The sequence below is a fragment of the Neltuma alba genome, unplaced genomic scaffold (genome assembly GCF_004799145.2).
Source record: "Neltuma alba isolate B1F8T4 unplaced genomic scaffold, ASM479914v2 tig00011287_pilon, whole genome shotgun sequence".
Classification (NCBI taxonomy): Eukaryota; Viridiplantae; Streptophyta; class Magnoliopsida; order Fabales; family Fabaceae; genus Neltuma; species Neltuma alba.
Genome location: NW_021635996.1, coordinates 166,818 through 181,544, shown reverse-complemented (window position 1 = coordinate 181,544; position 14,727 = coordinate 166,818). Strand labels below are relative to the sequence as shown.

Sequence of the window (14,727 nt, the reverse complement as noted above, 5' to 3'; positions counted from 1 at the left end):
TGGGACATGTGTGTAATTTTCTCTTTATTTATTCTTCCGGTAGTCGCATTTATAACTGTCATCAATCCCTGGCATTTACCTTACCACTTCTATTTCTCAACATTATAGCTTGATCTCGGTAAAAAAAGTATAATAGATAATGAGTGTTATGGTTTTAAAAAAAAAAGCCCTGAACTTTCACTTCTCACCAAAAAAACAAAAATAAAATAAAATAAAGGACATTGATATCTGATACACAGGGTCATACACTGTGTGGGAGAGTAAGGAGTGAAGTATTAAATGGATAATAAAGAGGCTTGGTGGTGTGGTCCATGAATCATGAAATGAGCAGGAGGGTGGCAGGGTGCTGGGTGGTAGCTTTAAAACCAGATGGCTACAGTAAAGACACTGGGATTTGGGGCACCTGTGCGTGCCACTCTCTCTAACATTTTGGTGTGTTTTTGTACCTTTGATCCTTAAATGTCCCCTTGTTTTCGGTAACTTGGTTTCTTCCTTCTGCTCTTTCACATTTAAAGCTCTTTCTTCCTTTGTGTACTTGCATTTCTCTCTCTCTCTCTTAATTCCATTTTTGAAGCTGCATGCTTTGCTTTCCTCTTCCTTTCACTCCAACCCAATTCTTTGCTTTCCGGTAAATGCCACAATTTGTTTACTTTCAAGTCTACGTTTATTTAGGTGATACACTAACCACGTTCATACTAGTATCTAATTATTACCACAGAATCATATAACTACGTTGTTAATAATTCTAATAATTTTATGTTTTTATTAAAACTATGCCGGATTTAAATGGACAACGTGATTTCCATATTTGTCAGACTTGTTTTGTCCTATATTTTTGGACTAAGATAAGACTTGGTATTCTCTTTGTCCTCCTTAACCCCATATATATTGGATGTTTGGATGGAGATTGGAGAGAAACTCAGAAAAGACAGGAATGAAAATAGTTTCTTTTTCTTGTTCAAATAACAAGGAAGCAACAATGGAAGGGGAAATCTTATAGTTTTTAGTTTTTAAAACAAAAGACATTTGGGAGAGGAAATATGATTTCAATAATCAGCACAAATGAAGGAAAAAAAAATGAAGAGGCATGAGAATAAATAAGGTATATCTCCCCATTTAGCTTTAAATGTTAATTATAATAATATTTGATTGTGTTAATTACTTATGGAATCATACCAGTTTATTTTAATTATTAAGTAAGTATCACTTTTATATTTAGCAAACCTTTTTTGTCATGCTAATCTTTTCTCGTTTTGATTTTATTGGATGCCCCAATTTTTTTAATAAAAGATACAGTATAGTATAGGTTGATTATATTATTAAACTAACACAGCAGTTTTTTGCCAGAAAAATATCCACTGTCCAGCTAAGGTGTTTCATCTTTATTCATAAATAACCTTTGAAGTATCTTGAAAGCACAAATATAGAGTTTTCCAAATTAAAAAAAAACTATTAAGAAGACAAAATCAATTAAAATATGTGACAAGTAATTAATTCACAAGTTTTTGAATTTGAGCTTTTTATAAGTGATAACATACAATATCAAATTTGTGATCTAGCGCAAGTAAAGGCTACCGTTTGCTATTAAACCATAGGATCATTAATTGAACTCAAGTATGGAGAATTTTACATACATATACTTGGATTAGATTCTGAGAATAAATTTTCAAAAGCAAAAAATGAATTATGAGAATAAATTGTTAGAAGTTGTTCCATCCTATCCAACTATGGTTTAGGTATCCATATCAGATTTGACCAGACCAAAATTCAATCTAAAGTGTGGCTTGCTTTTTGAACAAGTTGGGTTTGGTAGCCTGTGATCCAATTTGATCTAATGGGAACTCGATTTTGGATTAGACTGGACCACCTTGAGTTGGATCGAATCGGAATAAATCACTAAATTTTTTTACATCCTTACCAATAATCTTATAATAAGAGTGAGCATTCGGTTATTCAATTTGATTAACAGTGATAACCGAACTAACTGAATAAAGAAAATGTGCATATTTACATAACCGAAACGAAACCAAAGTGCAACAACTAATCGAAATAACTTTGTTTCGGTTAGCTAGTTTATTCGATTAGTGAGCTTTTTTTTTTTAGCCTTTTCTATTCCAAACAGTATGACAGTAGTTTGTATAACATAATAAAAGTCCAAACACTAATAATCTATTTGAAAACCCATACAAGATCCAAAAGAGCATACAAATTGATAACAAATTTAAATTCAAACATAATAAAAGTCCAAACAAACAAACTACCAATGCAGCAACATTAACATTCAAAATTTTAGTACAGCATAACAAAAGTCCAAATAAATCCAACTAGCCTCCAAGCTCTCTTTATATGTAACATAACATGGTTATTCGATTTTTTAACAATAAGGGAGACTGGTCAAAAAAGGAAAAGAAAAATAAGGAGGCCGGTCAAAAAGAAAGAAAATAGAGAAAGATTAAAAAATAAAAAAAATAGTTTTTTTTTAATAAATTTTGGTTATTCAGTTATAACCGAAATACTTTAAAAGACACCGAACTGAACGTCGATAACTGAAATAACCAAAATAATTAACCGGAAAAAAAACCGAATTAACCCAACCAAAAAAATTAAATTAAATTTGGTTGGATTCGGTATTCGATTACGATTCGGTTTTATTCACCCCTACCTTATAATCTTATGTGACATGAAAATTTTGTTGTAAGCGAGAGACTATAAGTACGATCTCATTTATACTGTTCTGGTAAAAAAAAATTCTCATTTATAATATCATACTGATTGTGGTAGTGTGTACCCATCTAATTCAAAAAACGAAAAAAAAGAAAAGAAAAAGAAAGCCCTCCCAAACGCTCAATAAATTTTTTTTTTGACCGAAAACCACCCAATAAGTTGGAACTTTGCTTAAGTCGAGACATTAGAAAAATGAAAAAAAAAAAAAGTATTTTCTTGAGAGGATTACAATGAGCTCTCAAACAAGAAAATAATTAAAAAATAAATCTCAAAAGTTGTCATTCTCACTATAAAACTTGTTATTATAGGCTGTTAAGGTTGTTATTGAGATTTTTTAGTAATTATTTCTCTGGTGTAAAAATTGATTGTAATTTTTCTGTATTTTCTTAAACCGAAAAAAAAAAAGGTGAAAAAGGAATGGACCTACCAGTGGCAGGAGGATAAGAGTGCTAAAGAATGCATAACAGTACAGTACTGTCCCTGCCATTGTTTTCATTACAGGAATGGCTGCCACAGAATTCAATCCAACCAAACTTGTTCATTGCCTCTCTCTCTATCTCTTCAAACCTTCTGTTGACTCATCCCGTTTTTCCTGACTCCACGTTCTTATCTGCAATCCACCACCCACAAAATCCATCACTTTTAATCTTTTCCCTTTCCCTCTACTTCTTTCTATCTCGCTTTAACCCAACTAATTAATTACCACCTCTCTTTCTCTCTCTCTCTGTACTAATAATAACAACAAGGTTTGCAGAGAGCAATTAGTAATAAGTTTGACTGTGAAGAACGTATAGTATTTTGGGAAATTGATGACAGTCAGAAAACATGATACTACTATAATATATCAGGAAAGCCTATGAGTCTATTGTCGCAACATGATATGGACATGCCCTTAGTTTATGTTGTCTTCTGCGGTTCTGCCACTCCTAAACAAAACTGACCAAGTTGCTTAACACGTGCTTTGCAGCCCTTTTTCATCATTAAACTAATCTATAATCTACATAGCTAGGCTTAATTAAAAAACAGAGTTCAACAGATAACTTTTGTTGGAGGGAACCTTGCAACCAGTTTATTAATTACTAGGAACAGTAACGTGATGAGTGTGAGTGTGCTGTAAGGGCCAAAAGTGGGAGTGAGTGAGTGGCACTCTCAATATGGCGAGATGGAAAAAGGCAAGGAGATGGTGAGTGACGGGGTCTGAGACTCTGAGGTAAAGGAACAGAAAAAGTAAAAGAGTTAGTAGCAGTAAAAGCTGAAACCGTACAATCTTCTCAGACAGGCATTACCTTCTGGGAGAGACCAGTTCTTCAATTCAATAATACTACTCTCTCTCCCTCTCATGTACAAGCTGCGATACCAATAAAAACTATTTCCCTCTTTTGTTTTGTTTTGGGGTCTTTGCTTTTCTCTCTCTTCCCCCCTCTCCCCCCTTTAGTTTAAGGATTTCCGTAGAGATATCAGAGACAAGAGCCTGACACAAACGCAGCTTACCTGCTGCTTCTGCTGCTGCACCTGCAGAAGCAGTATCATCAGAGAGGTGCAGTCATAATAAGATCAGAGAAAGAGAAAGGCATGGCATGCACCTCTGAATTCAGAACCACTAGTTTTATTCATGTACAGAAGATTCTGTAACCCAATGGTCCCTGAAATAAATATACCTACTCTACTACTCCTCCATCGCCTATTTATCCATGTTACATTCATGCTCATCTCTATACTGCCATACGCATATCTGACTCGACATATATAACGCGGTAGTATTCTCTTTTTTTTATTAAACATTGAATATTGAAGTGAGACGAGAAGAATCCCCACACACCCTGCTGCTATTGCTCACCGAAAAAGCCGACTCCGCACTGCACTGTCAAGTGTGCTAATTTAAACCAGATCTGTTTCTTTTGTTGCTTCCTATCATCGCTCTTGTGATTCCGTTTCTGTGTTTTGTTTTCGTCTCTCTCCTCTCTCTCTCTCTCGTCCTAGTATCTATCTCCCACTCTCTGGTTCGTGATGAACGGAGGAAGGAACAGGTTCCCTTTTACTCCATCACAGTGGCAAGAGCTTGAGCATCAAGCTCTTGTTTTCAAGTACATGGCTTCAGGTATTCCTATTCCTCCTGATCTCGTCTTCTCCATCAAAAGGGCCTCTCTCGACTCTCCTCTTTCTTCCAGGCTCTTGTCTCTCCCACCTCATCAGCACTGTAAGTTGTTTCTTCTCTCTTTCTCTGTGGATGAATTTAGGCCTTATATAACAGTTTCGTGCTTAAGGATGTTCGAGGAATTAATGGGGTTATGTTAATTAAAAGTTGGGTGGAACTACTTGGAGATGGGCCCGGGAAGGAAGATAGACACAGAACCAGGGAGGTGCAGAAGAACGGATGGGAAGAAGTGGAGGTGCTCCAAAGAAGCTTACCCAAATTCAAAGTACTGCGAGAGACACATGCACAGAGGAAATAACCGTTTGAGAAAACCCCTGCAGCAGCAACAACAAGGTTTTAAAACAACGTTAAACCCGCCTACCAACAACACAAATTCCTCGACAATCACAAAAAGCAACAACACTCCTTCACTATCCCTCACAACTCATTCTTCATCCCTCTCACCTCTATCTGACCCCACCCACAATCATCATTCCTTCCTCTATAATCACCAGCCTTCAAGATCTTCTTCATCTGGTTTCAGCTTCTCTTTACAAGATGATAGTGCTTCTCACTTGTTAGTGACTTTTCTTTTTCTTCTCGTTTGATCCCTGGTTCATGGTTCTTTGTTAGTGATTTTTGTTTGCTTGCTTGTGTGTTTGGTGAAGTAGGAATAGTGGTTATGTTTATGATGGGCTGAAGGAAGAGGTGGACGAGCATGCTTTCTTCACAGAGCCTTCTGGGACGATGAGAAGCTTCTCTGCTTCATCAATGGAAGATTCTTCGTGGCATCTCACCCCACTCTCAATGAACTCATCGTCTTCCTCGAAACAGAGGAGCTACTCTGGTTTGTCCACCGAGTACTCTTCTTCCTTGCAGCTTCAAAATCAGAACCTTAGCGGAAGTACGAACCAGCAAGATCAAGATTGCTACATGCTGGGACTGGGGAAATCAGAAGAACCTCAGAATCAGAAGACTGTTCATCGCTTCTTGGATGAATGGCCCAACAAAAGCAAAAACTCGTGGCTTGATCTGGACGACAAATCATCCACAACCCAGCTTTCAATTTCCATTCCCACCACCACCTCTGACCATGGCCGTTTTCCAAGCTTCAATTTCAGAACCCACCAAGGTAAAAAAATTAATCAAACACACATACCCAACACCACTTTTTTCTCCTGTCATATCTCTAAAAATTTCCATTGATTTTTGCAGATGCTTGAGGTTTCAAGAATGTGGTCCCTGAATGAAAGGCCAATAATGTAAGATGAACTAAGTGGGGTTCATCAGATTCTGTCAGGCGGTCTTTTTCTCTAGAATGTGTTTAAATGCAAGATCAAATGGATGTGTCTCCGTGAAGGGGTCCAATGTGTAACGCAGTGGAATGCCAATGCTAATTCTAATTCTGTGTAGCTTTTTCAGTTCTGTTCTTTCTGTCATTTATATTATTCTAAATTATTGTTTTGTGATTTACCTCACCTGACATTTAATTCAATGCCTTTTATCTGTTCTTTTCCTTCCCCTGTTCCTCCTCCTGCATCGTCAGATGGAAATTACAGTCTTGGGCCGGTATTTTGTTTATTAATTTTTTGAAAAGAAATATTTATCTATACTGATAATAACGATGCTAAACACTATAACGGACCTGAGGCCAACAAAAAGAGTGTTACGTACTTGTCTGGTAACCAAGTTATTTTTAATTTAATAAGCTAAATTACTCATTTGAAATTATATATATATATCAACAATCGCTAAACAAAATATGATGCTCCTTAATTTCGGACATCATATGATAATGGGCATGATTTGGGTTGAAAATCGTCCTCACATACGTTAAAATACGTAGCAAGAAAATTTTGACATTTATAGGGTGTTAAAAGAACTACCATAGTGTGTGTGTAATCCAGCATAAATTAATAAATTTTATTAAAAAAATGACTAAAGTGCAGATAAGATACTACCTCCGATTATAATTATAAGAGTTAGTTGATTAATTTGAGGAGATTAAGAAAATAAGGTAAGTTAGTTATTTGTAAAAAAATATGTGTTGTCTTTCCTAAAATACCCTTACTAATTAAATTTATTGATTAGAACTACCATTATTAGAGGGACTATTTTGGAAAAAAAATATATAAATATAAGAGACAAAGTGAATTGAGGTCTTATAATTAGAATCAAAATAAAAATCAAACGAGGTCTTATATTAAGACTCAGAAGTAGTATTTTCGAAGCATGCATGAGTAATTCCCCTCTGCAATTTTTTAAGTGGAAACAAAAATATATATACACAAATACATAAAAGACAATTACAATAGAGTACTTAAGTTGGTTATTCTGCTTATAAATTGCATTGCAAAAGTTTGCAATGATGAACAAAGGAAGGTTCCCCAACAAAAGGTTTCCTGCAGAAGAAATAGTAATAATACAAGTGTATATGCTAATATGTGCTTGCCGAGAAAATTAATATTTTTTTTTTAATGTATTTTCATTAGGTCTCAGTTATTCTGAGGTTTGCAGAGATCAGTGGTATTGTGAGGGACTTTCAAAAAAATAATATGGACCCAGGCCTGACCAGCCCATAAGCCGGATCATTATTGCCGGGCCAGAGCCGGACTCGCAAATTTTAAAACTGGGTCTAGTCGGATCCTCTTAAACGACGACGTAACATGCTGGGCGGTGCCCCTGCAACTGCAAATCCATTCGCTGCCTTCTAGATTCGCGAGTGAGAAGCGGCGCTGCCTGGCAATTTACAGAGCGGAAGTGCTAGTGGTGCTTCCTTCAAGCTGGAGGATGACTGTCAAATGGTATTAACAAAATCAAATGATGGTTTTTCCCTTATTTTCGATTCTTTTACGAGTACCCTACCAATAGTCAAATTTCTAATCTTTCGTTTTTCTTTTTTGGTTTTGTTTTAAGGGTTTTGCACTGGCAGCCCAACGCAGGAACTTTGGTGAATAGCCAAATTCTTAATGAAATTTCTCAGTGCGTTGAGAGCATCAATGGTGTCAAAGACGGAAGATGGAAAGCGACTCTAACATTCTATCGACCCAATTTACGAGGTTCTTGTCTAATGGCATTGTTAATATGTTTGAACTTTGAAGTCTTATTCATTAAAACCCCTCCGTTCCAGAAATCATGCCACCTCAATTCTGAATAATGCTGTTATTGTACTCAGACCCGTCGCTGCAGGCCGAATTTCCGCGTGATTTTCTGGGGATATCGCTTCTAGAGCAACCTCACAAATACTACTTCATAATTCGCGGCCAGAGGATCGTTCTTGAAGCAGATTCTTCAATTCTGACTATAATGGAGAAGCTGCAATCGTACAAGTCTAAGGTGGCACTCAATTTCGAGGTAGTTTTGCAAATTTGATGGTTTGCTTGTCTTGAAAGTTGGCATGCTCCTATAAATATTTTTGATTGACAGAAATATTCCCTTTTGGACTTGTGAGCTTGGTGGTTATTATGTTTGTGCTGAAGTGTTTCTAAATGTTTATCCTAATGGTGCAGGGTGTGGTGTATAAACTTGGTGACTTTCAGCTGAAAGTTGGAAAAGTTGCCACTAGTACTTCTGAAAGCCTGAGAGGAATTGTGATGGAGGTAAGAAAACATGAACCTTGATCTCACACACACACACACCCACCCACCTTTCTCTAGTTCTGTTTCTGTTTGTATCTACTTGAGATCGATACATGCTTTGTATTTGCTTTCGTTAGAAAGCTGTAGAATTTAAGAAATTGTTAGAAGTTGCTGGATGGGCTGTAATCTATACCATGCTCTATATGTCAGAAGCATACATGTCATGCAGAATTCATTTTCTTCCATCTATGCTCAGCATTCAGTTTTCGTCAATTCTGAATTAACTGTGTCATTTGTTTTACTTTCCAAAGAAAAACACTTCTTTCCTTTTCACTTCTTGATTATTTTTTTGTTGGTGGGGGGAGAGGAAAAGAATTTTGGTGTTTATACATGACTTCTATGTTTCCATCTGACTAAGACTGCTTGAAAGTATGGTGAAAAATGGCGAAGAATTGATGCACTGGATCCACTACTTGATTTTTCCCATTATTCCAGAACAAGAATCTGTAACTGAAAATGACGGTGGTACATCTGGCAACTTCGATATTGGATTTTGTGGGAGATTGTAATAGCGTGTTTGCTTTTAGATAGGTCTTTTCCGTCACATGCCGCAATTAATATATAAAGTTGATTGTAGTTGAGGTTTTGAACAAGAATCGGTAACATGGATAGTCCTCCTGTATAATATATCATTGGGATTGTTTTCCTTGTGCCGCTTGATCACAACCTATTTGACTAAGAATGTGCTCTTGGAAATCTGTAATGTTAAGTGGGCTAGTGAATATAAAAATGGTGTTGTGAGCAGCCCATTTCTTCTTGTTGTGGTGGAAAACAAAGTGGAATATCTAGAATTTTTTCCCCCTCCTAATCTACCATTCCCTTGGAATTATCTGGAATTATTTGTCCTAATCATAGTTTTGTTGGGTTTTTTTATAGTTGTTCCATGTTTAATGTGTTTGAAGTTTTCTGCAGTTTGAGTATCTCCCCATTTCATCCATGGAGAAATCTAGGCAGCTTATGGAAGAATTCCTTAACATGTGGCGAGAAATAGTGTCAAAAAAATCATTACCAGGTCAATTCATGCACGTGGAACCAAATTACGCAGAATATGGTCTGTTGGATAAATATACTTCGCAACATACAGCTGTTCTGTATGCTACTGCGTTCGCCCAACTCATTGTACAACAACAAGCCGGGCAGCCTACGAGGAATTAGTAAGAGCGAATGGCTTCCATTCTCGCCTGTTCCCTGAGTAATGTTTGAATCTAGGAGAATGTAGAGGGAAAAAAAGAAAAAGAAAAAGGAAGAGGTTGGATTTTTCCCCGGGGAAACGTCCAAATTAAGTTTCCATTCTCTGTTCATAATAGCATTGTATTGTTATTATTATATTTCGATTTTGATTTGATTTCTAGAAGAAATAAAACCCAAGTATTGTATGTATTTATTATCAGTGCCTTCACATTATCTTGTTCACTAATCTATTTTTTTCAATTTACATAAATTAATTATTAATAATATATTTTAATATTTTAGAACCCGAATTCTTTTTTTGAAGCACATCAAACGTTAAAAGAGAAATTTTTAATGTTAATTTTACTTTTATACTTTATATTGGGATTCGTTAGGTTGTTTAAAATGAACTGCGATAGCGAAGCCAGACTTATGATGAGTTTAGTAAGATTATATGGAATCAATATGCTAATCATTACAAATTTAAAATAGTGAAAATTTTCCCCAAAAAAAAAATTCTTGAATTTCAAAATTTCAAAAAAGGAATTAATATAAAAAAGTGTTGTTATTTGCTTTTTAAGTATAGTTAATTATTATTAAAGTATAGTAAACTGTAAATAAGATTGATTTGAAATTTTAAAACTCAAAATAATTTTTTGATATTTTCTCCTTAAAATATCACATGTACCATTTGAACAACATTATTCCCACTAATAAAGTTTCGGGCTCGTAGACTACGTGCACCATTTCGCTGCTTCATCGTCGTGTAGGGTTTTTGACGGTAGGCCGAAGGAGAAATATCCACCGTCTTGTGCGAACAGGTGTGGTATTTACTATTTTGCATTGGTTCAAATGTTCACTTCAAGATAGCCATAATGATTTGATTTGAGTCGATCATATATATGACGCATGAACATCAATGTTAGCTTCTCCCTTGTCATTCATCAATCATTGTGTTTTTCAAGCTTAAACAATATACTATAACATTTGGCCGATGTCCTTTTTCCTATTGTTAAGGATCCAAAAATTATTCTTATGGATTCAGATCCTGCTCCAAGGAAGGTGTGTTTTTGAATGTGTTCACCATTCAACTCCTGATTTTGTCACTGTTTCGTCGGGCCCTGTGGAATCTGACGGAGAACTTGAACGTTTGCAGGTAAAGGCGGAAGTTAAAACGTATGCGACATTTTGTTATAAACGGATGCTGTTCAGGCCACAGGAACTTGCTGCGCCGTTTTAATGTGTTTGTACTTCCATTTTCACTAGTTTTCCTGATTCAATTTTCGTTTTCACTCTGATATTCCATGTTGAAAATTTCTGCATTTCTTGTCGCAGGAGAGTTCATGAACCAAAAGAAGGATTGATCCTTTTTATGCAATTTCAGTGTATCGAGGTTGAGGCTGTTTTTTTTTTTTTTTTTGGTTCTCAGTTTCTCATCATCTCAAGCCTATAATCAATCCTTCTTTTGGTTCATGATAACTTCACCGCCAAGCAGACTCTAATTTTATTCAATCCTCAGGGGGGGGGGGGAGATTAATAAAAAATTTGTTTTATGTTAACTTGATACATAACTAAGTCGAAGAGATCAATTTAAATTAAAGTCCTTCAGCAAAACAATTTTTGGGTGGAGTAATGTCATGAGTTTAAAAGAGGGGACTTGTAAGGCTTTGGTTTTTCCAACTCTGACAGTTAGCTTTTAGGGTATAGTTCTTATAAAAATTTATACTCGTTATAATGGTATTTTCATTGAGCGCCAGTCAACTACAGAGGACTATTTGCGAAGGGTTTTAACAAGAGGGGTAGACCAATAAGAGGCCAAGTTATGTGCCAAGTGAAATACTGTAGTGTGGAATTGTCATAATATGATGTATTGTCATGAGTCTCATGTTAGGAAAGTTACCTTAAAAGAGAGGCCTTACAAGATTTTGAATTCCGCGACTCTAATGGCTGCCTTTTGGATTGTCTTCTTTCATGTAATTTATGCTTGTTAGTTGTTACAATAATGCTTTCATTGAGAGTGACCAATCAGAGAAAGCTACTATGGGTTCTGATTGAACAATTTTTATATTTTGCGCGTGATATTATTTTCCTTATATGTGGAATATTATTATTATTATTATTATTTTACGTATCAATTTGTGCCGGGCCAGAGGTGGACACGCATTTTCAAAACCGGGCCGCGCCTGATCAGTTTGAAACGACGACGTAAAATGTTGGTTGCACATTTCATTACCTGGGCGCCTTCCAGCTCCCAACGCCCGAGCGACGCTGCCCAGCGATTGCAACTAGCAAGAGCGGGAGTGCTAGTTGGATACTTTCTTCAAGCTGGAGGATGCCTATCAAATGGTATTAACAAAATCAATCGAGGGTTTCTCACTTATTTATCTCCGATTCTTTTGAGATTACCCTCTCAGTAGTCAATGATGAAATTTCTAATCTGTCGTTTTCTCGTTTTGTTTTGTTTTGTTTTGATAGGGTTTTGCACTGGCAACCCAACGCAGGAACTATGGTGAATAGCCAAATTCTTAATGAAGTTTCTCAGTGCGTTGAGAGTATCAGTGGCGTCAAAGACGGAAGATGGAAAGCAACTCTAACATTCTATCGACCCAATTTACGAGGTTCTTGTCTGATGTTGTTGTTGATTTGTTTGAAGCCTATCCTTTGCAAAACCCTCCTTCCCCGAAATCGTGACATCTCAATTCTCAAGAATGACGTTATTGTACTCAGACCCGTCGCTGCAGGCGGAATTTCCCCGTGATTTTCTGGGGATATCGCTTGTAGATCAACCTCACAAATACTACTTCATAATTCGCGGCCAGAGGATCGTTCTTGAAGCAGATTCTTCAATTCTGACTATAATGGAGAAGCTGCAATCGTACAAGTCCAAGGTGGCACTCAATTTTGAGGTACTTTGCAAATTTGATGGTTTGCTTGTCTTGAAAGTTGGCATGCGCCTATAAATATTTTTGGTTGATAGACATCTTCTCTTTTGGACTTGTGAGCTTGGTGGTTATTATTTTTGCGCTGCAGCGTTTTTCATGGTTGGTTTATGCTAATGGTGCAGGGAGTGGTGTATAAATTGGGTGACTTTCAGCTGAAAGTTGGAAAAGTTGCCCCCAACACTTCTGAAAGCCTGAGAGGAATTGTGATGGAGGCAAGTGACTCTTACCGAAAACCAAAATCTTAATCAAATATCTTTCTCTAGTTCTGTTTCTGTTTATATCTGCATGAGATCGTTACATGCCTGATATTTGCCTTTGTTAGAAAGTTGTATGAGTAAAGAAATTGTTAAGAGAAGTTGCTGGATGGGCTATAATCTAGCATTCCCTCAGAATTTTCAGGAATTTTTTTCTTAATCATAGTTTTGTTGGTTTTTATACTTGTCCCTTGTTTAATATATTTGAGGTTTTCTGCAGGTTGAGTATCTCCCCATTTCTTCAATCGAGAAATCTAGACAACTTATGGAAGAGTTCCTCATTATGTGGCGAGAAGCAGTGGCAAAAAAATCATTACCAGTTCAGTTCATGCATGTGGAACCAAATTATGCAGAATATGGTCTGGTGGGTAATTATACTTCGCAACATACAGCTGTTCAGTATGCTACTGCTTTGGCCCAGCTGATTGTGCAACAACAACCCGGGCAGTCTGTGAGGAATTAGGGAGAGCGAATGGGTTCTATTTTCGCCTGTTAATTGACTGTCTGTTCTCTTCCCTCAAGTAAAGTTTGAATCTAGGAGAATCGAGAAGAAAAGAAAGAGAGGTTGGATTTTACTCAAGGGAAACGTCCAAATTAAGCTTTCCTTCTCAATTTTCTTGGACCCAGAAAGTTGAATACCATGCTGTCTAGCTTCTTTGTGATTTTGTATTATTGCATGCAGCCGCCTTGATCACCTTTGGTTTAGCTGGTGAAGCGGGAAAAAAATTAGGCCTTGCTAAGAGAGGTAAGGGAGAAAGGAGCAAGGATTATCCAGATGCTCTTCTGGTTGTGTTTGTTGCCAAAAGAAACAGCGCTGTTGCGTCCTTCAAATTCCCCCAGTGGGAAGAATTGTGATTCAATGTCTTTTCAAGTATATAGTCATCTAAATCTATATGTCATGCTACCTTCGTAATTAATTATAAAACTTTATTTATAGTTTACAAACGAGGTTTTATAATTAGAACTGAAAGTAGTATATTGTGCTTTCCTCTTATTGATCAAGCTGCTGCACGCGCATCTCCTTAGTTTTTGTTATTGATTCTTGAATCTTGATTTGATAATGATTAAATTTATATTATGGAGCATTACATCGTCACTCTTATTGGCGGCAAAAGGGTCGTCATCTAACGGTATAGAATCTCAGACAGACTAGGTATTTTCTGTTCGTTTGGTTGTGTTTTCATTCCTCAGCCGTCATTCCAACGGCAAACTTCATTGTTTCATGAAGGAATCATCACAACCTCCGGGAACGTGAGCAACGGTGACTCCCTCGTTTGCAATTTAGGTGACCATAGCTTACCAAATTTCCTGTTGGCGATGAAGCTTTCTATCCTAGCTGTCTGATTCTGCAATTTCTCCCTTCTCCCAGCGACGACGACGATTATATTAACCCTTTTAGCATTTTATAACGAATTCTATCTAATGATATTCTAATCATTGGATTGCAATCGCAATTAAACAGTTCATTAAATGAACAATAATCGTAATTGTGGGCTTTTGTTATTTATTTAACTCTCAAGTAGCATAATCACCGATATTTTAAAAGTATAACACTCCCTCTCTCCAGTCTACAATGTACTACTTTAACTAATTCATTAATATCAAAAAATAATAGTTGACTCATTAAATTTGTTTCAAGTTTATTTATTATTTTTTCTAACTTCACCTATATTAAATGAGGTTGTGAATGAGAGAAAAAAAACATAAGAAGATACATTTAAATATTAATTACAGGAACAAATTTGATGAAAAAGAAATAAGTACTTTTCAAGTGACTTGTAACTTAGACCAAGTCATTCTTCTAAAAACAATATATATTATGAATTGGAGGGAGTATATTTAATTATAATATTACCTTTTTCATT

The 14,727-nt window shown here is 36.2% G+C and overlaps 3 protein-coding genes across 3 annotated transcripts; all 3 read left to right on the top strand.

The window, feature by feature from the left end:
* Positions 1 to 4,731: 4,731 nt before the first annotated feature.
* LOC114711267 (growth-regulating factor 5-like) lies at positions 4,732 to 6,081 on the top strand. Its single transcript, XM_028895635.1, has 4 exons — positions 4,732 to 4,921; positions 5,027 to 5,435; positions 5,530 to 5,990; positions 6,074 to 6,081. Exons 1-4 carry the CDS (start codon positions 4,732 to 4,734, stop codon positions 6,079 to 6,081), a joined length of 1,068 nt encoding a protein of 355 aa, XP_028751468.1.
* A 1,481-nt stretch (positions 6,082 to 7,562) lies between these two features.
* On the top strand, positions 7,563 to 9,937 carry LOC114711259 (mediator of RNA polymerase II transcription subunit 20a-like). Its single transcript, XM_028895628.1, has 5 exons — positions 7,563 to 7,662; positions 7,775 to 7,917; positions 8,034 to 8,212; positions 8,368 to 8,457; positions 9,409 to 9,937. The coding sequence occupies exons 1-5, from the start codon at positions 7,649 to 7,651 to the stop codon at positions 9,649 to 9,651; spliced, it is 669 nt and encodes a 222-aa protein (XP_028751461.1). The 5' UTR covers positions 7,563 to 7,648; the 3' UTR covers positions 9,652 to 9,937.
* A 1,984-nt stretch (positions 9,938 to 11,921) lies between these two features.
* LOC114711260 (mediator of RNA polymerase II transcription subunit 20a-like) lies at positions 11,922 to 13,800 on the top strand. The gene is made up of 5 exons (XM_028895629.1): positions 11,922 to 12,012; positions 12,142 to 12,284; positions 12,394 to 12,572; positions 12,731 to 12,820; positions 13,083 to 13,800. The coding sequence occupies exons 1-5, from the start codon at positions 11,999 to 12,001 to the stop codon at positions 13,323 to 13,325; spliced, it is 669 nt and encodes a 222-aa protein (XP_028751462.1). The 5' UTR covers positions 11,922 to 11,998; the 3' UTR covers positions 13,326 to 13,800.
* The last annotated feature ends 927 nt before the right edge of the window (positions 13,801 to 14,727 follow it).

What these genes read in the sequence shown, in the direction of transcription:
- LOC114711267 (XM_028895635.1), top strand. Translation starts at nt 4,732, where the DNA reads ATGAACGGAGGAAGGAACAGGTTCCCTTTTACTCCATCACAGTGGCAA. An exon ending in TCTCCCACCTCATCAGCACT is followed by an intron (nt 4,922 to 5,026) that starts GTAAGTTGTTTC and finishes GTTAATTAAAAG; the next exon opens with TTGGGTGGAACTACTTGGAG. An exon ending in GATGATAGTGCTTCTCACTT is followed by an intron (nt 5,436 to 5,529) that starts GTTAGTGACTTT and finishes TTGGTGAAGTAG; the next exon opens with GAATAGTGGTTATGTTTATG.
- LOC114711259 (XM_028895628.1), top strand. An exon ending in CTATCGACCCAATTTACGAG is followed by an intron (nt 7,918 to 8,033) that starts GTTCTTGTCTAA and finishes TATTGTACTCAG; the next exon opens with ACCCGTCGCTGCAGGCCGAA. An exon ending in AGGTGGCACTCAATTTCGAG is followed by an intron (nt 8,213 to 8,367) that starts GTAGTTTTGCAA and finishes CTAATGGTGCAG; the next exon opens with GGTGTGGTGTATAAACTTGG.
- LOC114711260 (XM_028895629.1), top strand. An exon ending in AGGTGGCACTCAATTTTGAG is followed by an intron (nt 12,573 to 12,730) that starts GTACTTTGCAAA and finishes CTAATGGTGCAG; the next exon opens with GGAGTGGTGTATAAATTGGG. An exon ending in TGAGAGGAATTGTGATGGAG is followed by an intron (nt 12,821 to 13,082) that starts GCAAGTGACTCT and finishes GGTTTTCTGCAG; the next exon opens with GTTGAGTATCTCCCCATTTC.